The sequence below is a fragment of the Polistes fuscatus genome, unplaced genomic scaffold (assembly GCF_010416935.1).
Source record: "Polistes fuscatus isolate 324 unplaced genomic scaffold, CU_Pfus_HIC Scaffold12, whole genome shotgun sequence".
Classification (NCBI taxonomy): domain Eukaryota; kingdom Metazoa; phylum Arthropoda; class Insecta; order Hymenoptera; family Vespidae; genus Polistes; species Polistes fuscatus.
Genome location: NW_025113020.1, coordinates 5,504,903 through 5,522,050, shown reverse-complemented (window position 1 = coordinate 5,522,050; position 17,148 = coordinate 5,504,903). Strand labels below are relative to the sequence as shown.

The 17,148-nt window shown below is 43.3% G+C and overlaps 1 protein-coding gene across 1 annotated transcript in view; it reads left to right on the top strand.

Annotated features, from left to right (window-relative positions):
* The window catches only part of LOC122513214 (DNA ligase 1), a gene marked incomplete at its 5' end in the record, with an annotated part of 45,761 nt that extends 29,765 nt beyond the window's left edge, over positions 1–15,996 (top strand). Inside the window, 2 exons of the mRNA XM_043629477.1 lie at positions 4,135–4,238; positions 13,416–15,996. Of these exons, the coding sequence (XP_043485412.1) occupies positions 4,135–4,238; positions 13,416–14,951 (1,640 nt within the window). The remainder of the gene's footprint in view (positions 1–4,134; positions 4,239–13,415) is intronic.
* Positions 15,997–17,148: the final 1,152 nt, after the last annotated feature.

Below are 17,148 nucleotides of genomic sequence, written 5' to 3'. Positions count from 1 at the left end.
AAAATCATAACGCGAAATGTCAATGTCTTATTTAATTATATATTTTTGCCTTATAATTTAGGATTATCGCAAATTATACAATTCGATACCGCGCGAATTTCATTGAATTCAAATTGCCATCGAAGCTTTTACGATTTGTTACTATTCGTTCCCCGATGTAATCAGGAATATTACTCGGGGCTATCTCATGCGAGTTTGCCATACCCGATGATAAAAAGTCTTTAATTACGAACGTATCGGTTTACACAGGCGCTCTAATTGGACCAAGTTAAAGCGAGCGGATTCTCCTTCTCTCTCTCTTTCTCTCTCTCTCGCTCTCTCGGTCAGCGGACTCGTTAAACATTATCCAGAGTAATACAATATGCAACGAATCCGATCGGGCCAACTGGAAGTACACACCCTACAGGAGCTAAGAGAAATCAAAGGAACTGAGATACGAGCCAATCCAGTCGGTTTACTAATTATACAGGGTGGTCCAAGTTAACCGCATTTCATTCCATATCTTTTATCCAAACGTTAACATTCGTTTCGCGATTTTTCCTCTTTTTCGTCCCGAGAGAAAATACACAATCGAATTTTTCTTCGTAATTCGTAGTTACCCAGTGCAGGATCGTAAAATGAAAATTAATCTCGAGGGAGATCGCGAATCGGAGAGAGCGGGGAAATCGATCGCTTTTGAATATTACTTTCTTCGGAATTAATTTCTTCGAAACGAGTTTTCGGTCGTAAAGCAAAGTCTTTACAAGTTGAGAATTTGGTAGGTGTAAAAGAGCGAGAAGAAAAAAGCGTACGCGAACGTCGCGTTAATCCCCGATCGATTTCTCGGTACATAGGTCGATACCGTTATGGAACGATCGCGTACGTGTTAGTATTTGTAATTCGGCGATAGGCCGTCGAACGAGAGACGAATGTCGGCGGGTTCGTTAGTAATTACCAGCGGCACTTCCCCCCCACCATGCTATTATAACGACGGTAATGAATATTCCATGAGATTCGGAGCGTTTTAAAGGTGTCCTTTTAAAGACGTCCTTATACCCGATCGACGAGTATCCAAACTTAAAACGATCGAGAAAGAAGTTTTCTCAAGATGGATTAAGGATTTCTCATCTCTTTTTATAAGATTTCAGTTGATTCGAGTTGATGTCTCCATTTTCTTCTCGCGCACGAGTGCTTACATATATGTACACGGGTATATATGTACACGATCGATCCGGAACAGCATTCCTCTCTTCGTCTCGTTTAGATCTTCAAATTCTTCCTTAACCCTTTAAGCTCCGCAGCCGTATCGTTTGTCGAGACTGCTATGCCGTTAAGCGTATGCATTTAAGGAAACGTGTTTTCAAGATCGACATTTCGTTCCATACGCGCGACTATGCATTTCATCCTATATTCCGACGTCAAATAATGTCGCCGTGGAAATTTCGATACGGATAGATTTCGATACGAAAGATCGTCGCGTACGAGCGTCGAACGTCGTTCGATTTAAATTTTCGATCGTTTAACTAAACTATGATTTATAGGCGGGAATATACGTCGAGCGCTTCTCTAAATAGGGCACCCTAAATGTCTTCGCACGAGCAAGAACCGAGCGGTTATATCGAACGACGTTTCAAAAGTGTCCCACGGAATGGATACGAAAGAAGAATGAAAATAAAAATAAGGGAAAACGAGTTAGAAAAGTAATAGAAAGAGAACGGATATAATAAAAGTGGAGGCGAACTGTGCGTGAAACGATGCAGGGACTCAATTAGAGCCGCTGACGTTCGTTAACAGGAGGAGGTCGTTAACTGCACTTTGCCGTGGTGCACTCGCATCCGACTCGCAGGTATATATACGTTATATACACGCGCGCACGAGAAAATATCTTCGGTAGTACGTCGGTGTATACTTAAAACGATATATCTTCGAGAGTGAGAATCGGAATCTTTTTATTCCAGCTCGAATTCTTCCATACCGATTCCAAAAAAGAAAAGAAAAAACGAAAAGTGAACCGAACAAAAACAATATGGTCGCTCGTTCCGTTCTATCCGTCGAGTCCGTATAACGCTCGATTAGAAATATATCGCGAACGAAATTTATATACGTTATAATATATATTAATAATGTACGATTTAACAGTGTACCGAGATGTTTCATTATGCCTCGTAAATAATCATTATAGTCTTTTTTATACATTAACTTTGATCACTTTTTTATTGGATGAAAAGAATCCGTTCCACCTAAACGATATCATTGATCTTTAACGACGCATCCATTTACATATATTTTCAAACTAAATTACGTCGACTATATATTTATATAGCACATACAACAACCATAAACCGAAGTAGGCTATTGTAATTTATCGCACGCTCGACGCACGTTAATCTTTAATATATATATATATATATGCATCATGCTCGTTAATACAAGGTACGCGAAAAGACGAGTGGGGTACTGGATTTCTTCGCGTCGCTTGTCCATTTCTCGTCGTCCTAAGAGAGAGAGAAGAACGACTCATTTATCTAAGATTACAATAATATATATAACGGGGTGGGTCGACGAGTTTGGACAAAGATTAGAAAAAACAAAAAAGTGAAGTTTCGGTAAGAAGACGACTGGCCCCCTCTATTGAATCATAATCGTAGATATCGAGGGGAAAAAAAAAGAAGCGTATTGTTTTATTATATATATTTGGGAACATAACGTTATCGTAAAATCTGGATAAGTTTGATGGCACGAATCGCGTAAGTTGATTTCAATAAGGCGTGCAATCACGTAAGCTCCACCTCCCTTTAGGAATCATGCCGCACCGATTAGCGGGTTCCCTCTTCTCGACATCGGAGTTCTTTTCATACGGATCCGTGGGTCGTAATAATACCCTCGAAGGAGATCCTATCATCATCGATTTTCCAAGCAGATGGTAGGGATAACTAACGGCAGCCCGTATTCTCCCGGCAACCACGATTATTTCTACCTAATTGTGCTTAGAACAGCTTGTTACCTCTAGATCTCTTTCTTTATCATCGTTCAAACGAAGATAGAAAGGGACGGTTGGCTTTAAACGTACCGCTGAGTTCGACGACTATCTTTCTCTTTCGCGTCGGTACCTCGCACGTCCGCGGCGCATACGTTCGCGTCCATGTAACAAGGCCGATTTCTCATTGTAAGCACGCGCGTTACCTTGCCTCTCTCCGCCATTTTTACGGAGCTTCTTTTAATGGGCTCCACTTAAGCTCGATCTAAAATAAGAGAAAGAGAAAGAAACAAGAGAATGTAACATCGCATTACGACACCGAGTTTTAACGATTCCTTCTTCTCTTCTCCTATACTTTTACGAATCATACTTTAGCACGTTTTTATCCCCGTTATCGTCGAAGACGATTTTTGCTACGCGAGTTCAAAGTAACGCGAGATGTTTTTTAATTTTCGTCGCAGTTTCGGCAATTCCAAAATTCGCCGCGAAACTTATTACAAATTCTATATAAAGTAATAATAGGTGACCTGGCAAGGTGAAATAAGAAAAAAAAAGAGAGAACTAGAGATATACGTCGTTGGTTTAGCGCGAAGATCTATAGATCTTTTTTTTTCTTAACGGAGATAAAAGAGTCGTCGAAAGTTGGCACCGCGAGGATGGATCGTCCTTTGTATCGATTCGTTTCTCTTTTAGCCAACAAAATTAGCCAAAAAAAAAGGGTGCTTCGCGACAACTTATTTTATTCGTCTTACCTCGAGGTAAGAAAAATAACTTTTTTATAGAGCAATTATGTTACAATAATATTTGATCCCATATGAAAGAGAAGAAAGAGCAGCCGAGGTTCGTAAGTATCGGGGAAAGGTGCGCTTAAAAATAAATTATTAGCGGCATATTTAGGACCGACGACCGAGCCCCCCCCCCCCACCTAGCAAAGGACTCTTTGGGAAGAAAATCTTTGAATATCTTTGCGAAATATTGGAGATATTTAAAGGGGATAAAAATTATTGAGCCACCCGGTATATTCATAAATATATAAGTATATTAAAAGGCTCTCGCTATTCGGTAAAGGCGCATACGCGAGCCATATCTCTTTTCATATTTTGTTTCTCGCATATTATATTTTACATTTTTGATCGTATAATATATATATATATATATATTTTGTTCTCTCGTTGTAGCGATTTTTCAAAGGATGTCGGTGTCGAGAGGTCAACTGAGGATCCAGGGTGTCGCGACTTGCCTTTACCTCTGTATGGATTCCTGCGGTCTGCTTTATGGCTCGGTAAGTGAAGCCGTCCATTGAAAAAGTTGCACTTTAACTTAACGCGAGACAAAAAATCTAGCCGATCTCTCTCGGTTTATTCCAACATCGGCAGTTTCTTCTCTCCCTTCTCGACATTCCCCATGAGGGAAAATCCTCTGCCACGCGACCCTCTCTCCCTCTTTTTCCATCGACCGTCGTCGCGATCCTTTCCAACGGAGAAACTTACGTACTTGTAATCCTATTGAGAAAATAACCGGGCAACAACGTTAAACTGTCGGGATGAATGGAGTTTGCTCGAGGTTTCTCCTACTATACCGACGCGTCCAATTCCCCGCTCACCTACCGTTTATTCCTTTTCCGAGATATTTCGTAAAATAATATTTGACCGATACGAGCATGACCGAACATGTTAATTAGCCGTAAACGATCGCTATTCTCGTATTTCTCTTTTTTATTATGACTTTTACGAGATTCTGATGTTTATTAGATGTAAATAATCGCTCCTCGCGCTGCTAAGATATTCACGCGCACCAGGTGTCGGGAGAACGCGTCATCTTATACACTTTTACGAAATAAATAATATCGATTTCGATCCGATCGCCATCGTTTTTCCTACAAAAACTCGATTATTTAGATTTAGATTAGATATGGATGCTATAAACGTCGGACCTCGAAATAATAAAGAGACAAAAGCGCGCGCGTATTCGTAAAAATTGGAATTTCAAAGGAAACGGAAAGAAAGAGAGAGAGAGAATCGGCGAATAGAGTCGTAAGGTAGAATACGTCGTTCGACGTAAAAGCATCGCGTCGTCTTGGATTTGCATGTACCTTTTCCGTTGATTCGTTCGCGACCGTTCGAAAGTGTCCCTTTTTTCCCGCTATCCCTCTCGCGTTCGCTTCCTTTACGGTATGTAGGAAGGAACGCGTTGACTTTTTTCTCAAAGACTGCTCCATTATTCATACAATTAAGCATCCTTCGCCTCAAATATCGCGACATATACCTATCGTTATTCTATCTCGCGAAAAGATTCGATCGAGCCATCGATAAAATTCAACCGGTGTCGATATTTATGGAGACGAATGGAAGACAATGGCTCGACCGATAAAAAACCATTGCCGTGGTCGATCTATTAACGAAGCGATCAACGAACCATGCAAATTTACAAATTCCTCGACAAACGACAACCTTGGGACACCCCGTATATATATATATATATGAGGGATCGGAATAAATTTAGGAGCGAAAGACTTTAGGATTCGAACGTTCGGAAATAATCGAGAATAAGCGATAATTATCGTAGAATAAATATAAAAGTATAAGAAATGTTTTCCCTTATTACGATAGGATAAATATAGAAACGAGAATGTTCGAGAACGATCTAACGTAAGTAAGAAGTTGTTTTTGCGCTTAGCGCGGATGCGGGGAAGACGATAGGAAAATAGTATATAAGGTGAGAGAATGGGCATAGGGGCAAGAGTTTTAAGTGTAAAGAGTTTTCTGCGAAGAGTGTAATATCAAGAATGGAACGAGCATCGTCGGAGTAAAAAGTAAAGAGTCAAAATACAGAGTTGGCGTTAGCAGAAAAATCGCGGAGTAAGTAGAAGAAAGAGTAGGAGAATATCGGAGTAAGATGGAATAAAACTAGGGTTACAAAACTATTTCCTACACACACACACATATATATATATATCGGATCGGTCTAGAAATCTTTTGGAATACTTTAAGAGCTACTCGATCATGCGTGAAATTTGAACTCGATTGGAAACGGTAGTTCGTCCTCGAACTGTTCGTAAAGTTCTTTTCATAAACGAACGCTTCTCCGACAGATTCGAATTCCCTATCGACGACGCGTGCACGCTTGGGTGTTCTTCCAAGGGCCATAAACGTCGAGGAACCTTGTCCTCCCCTTCGACTTTTGACAGATCTCGATGAAAGGAAAGATTTCTCGCGTCGTTCGACGCCTCGTTAGGATCGCGTCTCCAACTTTCTTTTTCATTTATTCGAAATTCTTTGTCCCAAGGACTAAATGAAATCGAGTTTAGAAAATATACGTGGAACTTTCGAGATTGCGTTCAATCGAGAAGATTAAACTCGTAGACAAACGCTCTTATTAATTCGAAGAAAGGAAAAATATATCGAAATATCCTCATCGACTTCGTAGGAAAATATTACGCGTTACGTTCCGACGATAAATTACAATAAACGTTCGATCTCTCACTCTCGACCGAGGAAAGGAAAAAGAATAAGTAGGGAAAAAAGAGATGATAAGTTAAAAGTTGCTAGGTAGGCTAAGGGTAAGAGAGGGCTAAGAGAGGGAGAAGGAAAGTAACGCGGAATGCGAAGAACTCGGCGGTCGATCGGCGTTTGCTGGTCAGGAATCTCTCTCTCTCCCTCTCGCATGTCAGTCCTACACACATACTCGAACGCGACGGTAACGAGAAAGCGAACGGTCTGATTATCCGCTTACGAGATGCAAATGGGCCACTTACACTCGGACGGAAGTCTCCGGGCAGGTATTACGTTATATCGAGAATAGATCCGAAGGTCGTTCGAATGCCGCGAACGTCCCCGAGATGCACGCATATACATACCGGGCGTTGCAAAATTATTTGGCCCAAAATTTGGACGCGTCCCCCCTTAACGTCGGTCCTTTAGCAGCCGAGGGAGTTTCGTCAAACGAAAAAGCCAAATCTATGCGCGGGAAGAAGTTTCGGCCGTAGACGATACTCGCGGAACAGGAAAATAGCGGTTTAGGTAGTTTTGCGGCACCCTGTATCCGATCGTTGTTCCGTCTATCCATCTACCTATGCGTCCTCGTTTGCTTTTCCATCGGTTTTTTCCTATCTCCCGAACTCTCCTCCTAACAGATCGAGGAGATTTCTCTCTTTCACTAACGATCGTCGCGTGCTCGATCGGCCGATCGTTAACTCTACACGACTCTTTCGATCTAACATTTATTTCGATTAGAAAATTTCTAACCGATCGTTAATCCTCTTCGCGTAGATTCTTCGACTCGACGAATAGCTCGATTTACTTTTTTTTCCTTTCTTTTTACGTAAAAGAGGATGGTTTTTTTATGGTGCACCCACTTTTTAAGGGTTCTTATCTCTTCTTCTTCTTTTTTTTTATTTTTGTTTACTCGGGAAACAGGATTATATAAATTTCAAACGAGTTACGTGGCTCGAAGCGAGTTTCTCTCTCTCTCTCTCTCTCTCTCTCAGTTTACGACGACAGAGTTAATTGAAAGTTAGCATCAATGCGCGTGGGCTTAGCTGATAAAGTGGATTAAGTCGTACACGAACTTGAAATCTTATTACGGAAATCTGATGTGCCCGTGTTAATAGCAGGCTTGCCTGTGCTCCCGTGCTTCTATATACACGTATATACGGGGGAGTTACGGTGTTGGTTGGAATTCGACTAGACGTTATTAGAAATTCTAGCAGGTTTAGTAATCTCGGTGAAATCAAATCTCCGCTATTCTTATTTCTATTACTATTATACGTTGCTTTGGGAAACGCGTTTCTTCGTATTCCGATGCGAGACTTAAACGAGTCGTCGTATTCGAATCGAGACTTTGGCTAACCGTCTCGTCTCGTTAGCCGATACGTTCGCGTAAATCAGTTCCACGGAAGTTCCCCGAAAACCGGGAATCCGACGGAAAGATAAGATCTCGCGTTCTCGCGCGAACGCATAGAAATGAGGCGAGGAATGGAAAAGGAGCGCGCGTCGGCCCGGCTAATTATCTTAAATACTTACTTCATTCGTGCGTCGGTCGGCCGGGGAGGAAAGGATCCGAAAGATTTTTTTTCCCAAACTACTTCTCGGCATCTCGTCAAAGAACGATCGCCGGGAAGTCGAGTCGACTTCGAAATCGCATAGGATAACGAGAAAGGTGCCTTTGATTAGCGCGCCACGCGAAAGGGGGCCGTCTTCGTTTCTTTTTTCTTTCGATTTTCCCTTTCGATTTTCAAATAAATAGGAAATATTAATTCCCGAATCGAGATCCAGTCTGTGGGAGAACGCGAGAACCACTGTACATACAACGTCGAATTCCCCGATCTTGTCGAGGAAATAAAAAGAAATTGATGCGAAGCGACGCGTATAAAATAAACGTAAAGCACTCTTATTGAACGATTCGACGATCGTGTCGGAGACAAGTCGAATGGCTGTATTTGTCAAATTCGATAAAAATAAAACGGAAAAATTACAATCGTTAAATTTTATTTCGTTAGAGATAATGAATTGGTCGGAACGATCGTGTTAATTCGCGCGCCTCCCGATATATCTTTATTTTTCTCCTTTCTCTATCGAAATAAAGATAGACGGGAGGAAATAAAAAAAAAGAGAGAGGGAGAGAAAGCGAAAGTCGAAAACGTTGGGAGTAACGAAAAGAAGCGGAGAGTCGTTAGGACGGGCAACAACATCACCGGTTAAATCCACCCACGCGATCGATAAATAGACCCGCGTTAAGGTGTTCCTCGATGATCCACGGATTTCACGGATGTAGAGAAAATGCACGAGAGTAAAGTTTATCGCGAAGAGGAAGTAGACGCATATAAATCGAAGAACTCGGGAGAGCGAGTCGCGTCGAGATAGGGAAACGTTGTTCGACAACGTTAAGGAGGAACTCGAGAGCTCTCGACGACAACTTTCGATTCCACCTATGTACTTAGGGTATAGGTGCCGATCAAACGAAACGCCTCGAATAAATATCTCGGGATACGCGATAAAGCTCCACGACTTTCGGTACAAACTTAGACGATGGGTAGTAGTAGTAGTAGTAGTAGTAGTAGTAGTAGAAGACGGAACGGTTGAAAACTTGATTTTCCTATATCGATTATAATCGATTATAAAAATCGTCTAACCCAACTCGGTATTTAGGTATGACGTCTAACGTGGAAGGACAAGTGGAAGGATTTTTTTGCTCGTCCTCTTATCCGAGGATCCATGTCCTCGGTGACAGGTATTTGGAAAATACAAGGAATCGAGAAAAGAAGCTAGGCGAGGAAAAAATAAAGACCCTCGAAAATAACTTCATCGAGTGGAAGTGGACCCTTGAGTCTAAAAAAAAAAAAGAAAGAGAGAAAAGAAAAAAAAGGGAAGGCTCGACGATTCGACGACGCGTCAAACAACAGCGGGGGGTTGTTTTCCACGGTTTTCGGCTGACTTTCAAGTTTAATTGGCTCTCCCTTTTTTCATTTTGTTTTATCATTCGGAGGTGTCACATAAATATTAGAATTCGTTCTTGTCAGCGTTGAAAGTCTTCCTCCCCGATAGAGTTGTATCTTCTTTCCTAAAAAGAGAAACCTATCGACGATCTTTCCTATAAGAGACACATGTGAACTTCCCATGGGAGATTCTCGCCGATGGAAAATCAGTTTGTCGTCTCCTCGCGGACGAGTTTTACTCTTTGGAGGGAAAAAAAGGTGGCGGCGTGCAGGGAATACTCCAAATGGGAGGGATCGGTTCGGTAACGCGAGACCACCCCGACGGAGAAGTGTCGATCGATCTCGATCGTCCGCCCCGTCTTCTTCCCTTCGCGACGCAACGAAACGAGTTCTACTTTTTTTCTCCCGATATTTATCCCGTAAAAGTCGTACGGCGGCGGTGTTTACGGGGCGTCCACGCGAGAGATTAATACGTCGTCCATGGGGGATGATTAAATTACGTTATTCGTAGAAAACGACGCGCAGCGAGGAAGAAAATGTAGATTTTCTTTGTGGAAGATTTATTATTTTTCCACCGGTCGCGGCGTATAAGTAGCATCTCCGGCAACGCGATAAACATCGCAGCGGACCCGGCGATACGTCAAACGCCGAGAACGAAAATCTATTAATCCGTTCGAAAGCGCAACGACTACCTTGCCTTATTATTTTTCTTTGTTTGCCTGTTTGTTATGCTTAAAAGATATTCGAATATTCAATTAAATCGGGATGATTAAAATATTCGAGTATACGACGTCTCGTTTTCGGCGGGGTAGATCCAAAAGTCATTTTATTTCTATTCCGACTCGTTTTTTCATTTTCGAAACTCGTAAAACCGTAGAAATAAACGTCAAATCCGTGGTAATTAAAAATGATCGATAACGTCGTCGAAATCGTGTTACTCGGCAGCGAAACGAAAAGACGGAAAAAGTTTGTTTTTGGAATACGCGATAGCGGTATACTTTGTAATATTCAAACGGAGGAGGGAGGACGCATCGCAGCGCAAAAGGATCGCGTACTCGGTTCGCGTCGGAGATAAATAGTTGGAAAGGTGTTCCAGTAGACGAGAACGGCCTGGAACGGACAAGACGATGCGAAGAAGAAGACGACAAACGGCTCGTGGCTCGCGACCGAGAGCGAACGGTGGGCGTCGAAGGAATGCCTCTAAATAATTTTCAAAAGAGGATGTCTCTACGCTGGTCACTGCCCGATGCCATAACTCCGAACCCCCGTGGGGGTTCTCAAATTCCCTCTCCGCCATCCGAAAGCGCATCTTTTCGGGCGCAAGACGAAATACGACGATAATCGGCCCCGGGGGGAGGGGGGTTTCGACGAAATCCATTTAACGTTGATTCGTATAAACGAAACGTTGGATCGAGAGCGGTTCGTTTAAAGGTAATATCGACTGGAAGAGACGATCGGAAAGAGAAGAACCACTGAAGACTCGCAAACGATACGTCTCGTTGGTATGGAAGACGCTGACATCGTATTTTGCTTGGTTTACGAGTGCGGTTCCTTTGGACAACGAAAAGAGAGTAAACTACACCTACTACGGGGGTTTGTCGGTGGATCGTAATAAGTTAACCGAGATCCGAACAATCTATACTGATCGTAATTTTCGAGCGTAAACGTCGTCGCCGCGTCGGTTAACACTTTCGTTATCCAACCGCGTCAAAGTTATTGGACGCCTTCCTTGGAGATGATTCCGTGCATAGAACTAATAGATACCTGAGAGAGAGAGGACCTCGACTCGCCTACCTTTCTCGCAAAGGCGCTATCGTCGAATCGATGATAGGCTCCCACGGATCGAGTATAATCCTAATCGCGGTCAAATGGTGGTGTCGAGAATAAATCGACTTACCAAATCCAATCCCGTGATTTACGATTATTGGCATGGCGCGTGTGGTTAGCTCCCCGTATCCGGCTTCCAAAGCACCCAAAGCTATTAATTTGCTAATTCGATTAGTTCTCCTCTGTCCTCTCTCCTCCTCTCTTCTTCGCAGTCAGTCAGCAGGTTGTCCGGTGGGGTTAGCAACGGCGCTGAACGATTAGGATGCCGTAAATCTTCGACTCTCCTCCGCGTCATTTCATTTGCCAATGACCGATCGTATATCTCATTCGTTTCTCATTCGTTTCTCTCTCCTTCCTCCCTTGCCCCCGTTTATTTCGTTCCCGGTAGAAGGAATATTATTCATTCGCGTCGTGTCCGTTTAATGAGAAAGCAAACCCGATTAGATCGTTCGGCAAATTCTTTCGACGCTTCGGTAATAATGATCGTCGCGGTCGGAAAGATTCCAAACCGAAATAACCGAATTTCGTAAATCGCGCTACGCGCTTCCCCGATTGTTAACGGTATATGCGATAAATATTCTGTCTCGTTCTCGACGAATTCGCGTAATCGTTTGGTATAACGAGGACGCGACAGTCGAGGGTCGCGATAGTCGGGGACCGAGAAGAAGCCGCCCCGGTGCGCTCTTTTCGATGCGTATTACTTTTCCTTCGTTCGATTAGAGTTCATCGTCGATAGGTAATTGGCTTCGAACGATTTCGTTCGATGAAATTCATGAAAGTTCGCGGAATTCCGGCCGTTGCTCGGTTCTATGGAAAAAAATGAAATAGAAATAAAGCGAGCGGTCGAGAGTGTATTCCTTGGAATTCATCCGTCGAAGCAAAGTTGTCATTCCTCGTTAAGGAAAGAGCGCATAATCCTTAGCCTTTCCTATCCGAGAGATCGTCGAGGCGTCTCGTAGATCTTTCGTGTCGAAGGTAGTAGCCTTTCGCGTAACGAATGACACGCGCGCGACTAAGTAAGACGGCTTCTTTTTCTCTCTTTCTCTTTGACGAACCAGATTCAATCGTATCATAAGTAAGTATACGTACCACCGCGCGCGCTTCCCGATCTAAGATTCCACCTGCAAACTCGGAAAAAGATTTTCTTTCGTCGCTAAAGCGTCTGCTCTTCCGTTGTTGTTTTTTGTCGTCGTTGCCGTTGCCGTTGCCGTTGCCGTTGTTCGTCTTTAAAGAAGCTACAAACTTTGCGAAGACAGTAAACCAGATTTAATTGTACGTGTCTAGAATTTCCCTTGAAACGAGGAAAAAAGCGATAGCAGCGAAACCTCTCTCGTTGGGTGCAAAGCCTCCAAGGACAAAAAACTAGAAGTACGTCTCTTCGTCCTTATCGAAATTGCGTTTCGCTTAAAAAACTAAAGTTCTCTTAACTTTGACGAGTTGAAGTGTACTCGACTGCATTCGGATCCGAAAAATTCGTCATCGAAGGGCGATACGAGCGAAATAAATAAATTTTCTCTCGATGCGATAAGGAAGAAGCGCCGCCGCCGCGTTGATAGACGCCTCGCGTTTCTATATATAACCGTAGAGATTCTAGTCGCCTGAGTCAGTAAAAGAGACAAAAACGATTCGACAAACGTTCGACAAACGAGAGATTCGACGCGCGGCAAACGGGCCCCGCCGGAGCGTATAATTACATCACCGACTCGTTCTTTCCTCCCTCTCGGAAAGGACCGATCTCGATGAAAAGATTTCCAACAAAGCTATTAAACTCTCCGGCGCTACCGCCGCGTTCGAGGATCTCTTCTTCAACGAGAGAGAGAGAGAGAAAGTTAGGACAAATCGCAGGTACGGTTTCCTTAAAAAGTCGCATCGGAGCTTTCGTCCCGCGAGACCCGGCGTATTTTCCTTTTTCTTTCCTTCGTTCTTTGCGTACAAGGTCGGAGGAAGGAAGGGAAAGTAACGGGTCGAGCGAACACAATGTTTCTAATGACCCTTCATTATCATGCCGGTATCGCAAATTATAGTTTCGAGTAGAAATAGACGTAAAACTCGCGCTCGACTATAGAGAACCTTGGCAAGGTAAGCCGGTAATTGCACAATGCGATATTAAATATCGTTGAACTCGTTTCGCGTGCGCGTAGTAGACGCGAGCATTTTATCCCGAGTATCGCAAAGTTAATCCATTTGACGTTTTTGCAGCGGGAGTACACGGAGGATTGCGTGTTCAACGAGACGTTGGAGCAGCACAACTACAACACGTACAGCTCGGTAAAATGGTCGACCGGAAAGAGGACGCTCTACCTCGGATTGAATCGTCGCGGACAACCGAGGAGGGTCCAAGCCAAGGATCATACGCTCGGCAGATTGTCGACTTACGCGAGGGTGCTCACGCAGGTAGCACCGCCGGATCGAGTGGAAGCCCTGCAAAGGAAGATGTTGGGCGCCGAGCACAACGTCCGCCATCGACACGGTAGTCGCGGCGCGCAAAGGCAACAGCATCGGCATCCCCAGGAACAACCCCCCCACCAGGGGGACCCGAGTCAGCAGCAACAACAGACCGTTTGCCCGAATCTCCCGGCCCAAGAGAAGGATGGCAGAGATAAATTTAGATGTCGCAAACGTAAAAAACGAAAGAAGAGAAAACGTCGATGTAGACCCGGGGAGAAAGTTGGTCCGCAGTGTCAACTACCGGAGGACCGAGAACCACCGTCGTCGTCGTCGTCGTCGTCGTCGTCCGCGGTGACCTGCGAGGGAACTGCTTCCAGCGAGGAAACGTGCAAAAGGCAAGCCCTCCCCGCGACCTCGAAGAAAAAAAAATCCCGAATAAACGAGGCGGAGGAAGGTCCAGGAGAAGCAACGACAACGACGGCAACGACGGAGACGGACGACGCGCCAAAGGATGTTCGCCCGAGCAACGCCACCGCCGCCGCCGCCGCCGCCCACGAGGACGAGGACGAGGACGAGGACGAGGACGAGGAGGAGGAAGAGAAGGAGGAGCTCCTCGCCGCGAGCATCGGTAAGAACCTTGAACAAGCAACGTCAAAAAAGTCAAACGTCGCCGGCACCATTGCTCAAAGTAAAAAGCCTGATTTGCTGGACGGAAAGAAGAAGAAGAAGATGAAGAAGAAGAAAAAGAAGAGGAAGGGAGGTCCCGCTTGGCCAAAGAGGAGGAGGAACAACAACCCGTTATCCAGGAAGAAGGACGACGGCGGGGAGGAGGACGAGGCCGAGCCCGAGCCCGAGGGGGAGGAAGAGGAAGAGACCAGAGAGGAGGAGGAGGAGGGCAAGAAGAAAAGGAAAACGATAGTCGCGGCGGAAATGGTGGAAAGGAAGGATCGTCGTCTACGATTATCGGACGACCGGCAGAGGGGGCAGCAGAGGGGGCACCAGGAGGGGAACGCGGCGGGGATGAAAAGGGGGCCAGTCGGGGAAATACCGTCGGGGTCCGCGACGAGCTCCTCGCCTCCCTCGTCCTCGTCCTCCTCTTCGGCCTCCTCCTCGAACCGTTCCTCCCCCAAACGAAAAAAGAACGCGTCCCAACCCCCGGCCCCCCGGCCGCTCCTCGGCGCCGCGCGACGAAAACTCGCGCAGAAGGGGGGGGCGACGACGACGACGACGACGACGACGACGACGACGACAGTTCCTGAAACCCGCTCGAAAGATTTTTCGAATTTCGGTGGGTTAGAATCTAACTCGACCACCACCGTAGAGCGTTTCGAGAGACTGGCCATGTAAAAACGATAATAAAAATATTATTATGCCAAGGCGATAGATGCGCGTGGTGCATGTACATATTTATAGTCGATCCTTATATCTATCTTTTTTGGAATGACTCGCGCGGTTATCGTCTTCGAACTCGATGCCCGACTATGCCTTGCATACGATCCTACGGTATGTCTCTCTCGCTTTATTTCTATCTCTATCTCTATCGATCCTCCTATCTTATCCTTCCTTCTTTCTTTCTTTCTTTCTTCGGCGCAGTTATTAAACTCTTTACACCTTTCCTATGTAAAAGCGATACCATTTGTAAGATAAGAGAAAAGACTCGTTCCATCGTTAACGACGCGCCCCTCGCGAGGTATCGCGATAGATTTAAATATACTCGGATGAATGCTATATAAATATTTAACTAAGTATTATTTAATACTCTTACTTTTTATAGCCTCGTAAAAGTCCGTTAAATAACATCGTTCCAAGTTATATCCCGAGATTCGTAATTTACAGATTTTTCGTCAAAATAATCGATCGCGACGAACGAGCAGAAAGGACCCCAAAAAAATCATTTTCGAGTCGGTCATCTTTTTCTATTACGTTTACGTAAATCAAAATCTTGATAACTTGGCAGATATGAAATCGATCGAACGAAAAGAATGTCGTCGGCATATCGAGAATATTTCTCATAGATGGACGAAAATAAGAGAATAGGAGAGGAGAGGAGAGAGAGAGAGAGAGAGAGAGAGAAAAATCGTCGTTCGGATATACGCCATAGATATCCTCGATGTATTTTTCAAAGCCGGTATATTAGTCGCTTTGCGAAAGAACGGTTAATCGAAATTTCTCAAACTCTACTGTAGTACGACTGCTGAGAATTAGACTTTGAAACGAAAATAAAAAAAGACAAAAAAAAAATAGAAGACGAAAGAAAGAGAAAACCGTTGGAACGCCTAAAATTCCTAAATTCTCCGATCGTCTTCTAGATCTTCCAAACACGAGTCGTAAAAACGAATTGTTCTCGCGCGCGATCTAAAATAGGATATTTATTAAAGACTTATTTATTGTAAAAGAAATAAAAAAAAAACTGCCACGAGCCGCATAAATAATACCGTTATGCCATCATCGATCACGCTTCCACGAGTATTTTACATTTCATCATCCTCTCTCTGATCCATGTTAACGGTGGATCGCAGTGTTACAGTGTTGCATCCAAACAACAATTCATTGCGTCTGATTGCGTCTGATTGCTATGAAAAATGTTCGTGAAAAAGAATAAAAAAAAACAACGAAATACACATATATATATATTATATATATATACGATATATTTGTCGCCTAAGCACGCTGCGTGTGTCCGTCATGGTTCCTTCCAATTAGTATTAAACACATAATCGCTTAACTATTTAATTAGTTAATTAATTTTTAATAATAAATAATAATAAAATAAAATAAAATAAAATAAAATATAATAATAATAATAATAATAATAATAAAATACAATTGGTGTTTTTACTCTCCGTTCGACGGGGTTGGAGGCACTTCTCTATAAACACCTTCTTCTCATAATTATTCGATACTACCCAGAGAGGTCGCGTAATCAAATATAATTATAATTATAATATTAATTAGTAATAATAATAATAATAATAATAAAAATATCGTACAAAATTTAAGCCCAAAAATGAAATTTCTTCTAATTGTTCATTGAAATCGTTATATTATTCGAAAGACTCTTCTTCTTCTTCTTCTTCTTCTTCTTTTTTTTTTTTTATCTACGTGTATTATTTATCACGTTTACTGATTGGCTAGAACAAGAGGAACGAGTGGACTTAATTACATTGACACGATCTCTCTCCCTTTCTCTCATTCGCTTCCGGGAACTTTGGTGAAAATTGGGTCACTTTAGTACAAATTAACAACGTTATCCGTTTGACGAAATATACGCGTACAAGTGCGAGTAAATTAATTACATTGCGCGAATTCCACGTGATTCGAATAAATGAGAGAGAGGGAGAGAGGGAGAGAAGAGAAAACTAAATGTCGACCAGTATTACTGATATTCCTCCATTTTGAAAAAAGAGAAAAATATAATACGATATAGATATAAATATAATTCTTTTCAATTGTCATCGTCCAAATCGTCATCGTCATCTAAATCGTCGTCATCGTCGTCATCGTCATCGATGCGCGTTACATTGATTTCAATTGAAAAACGAAG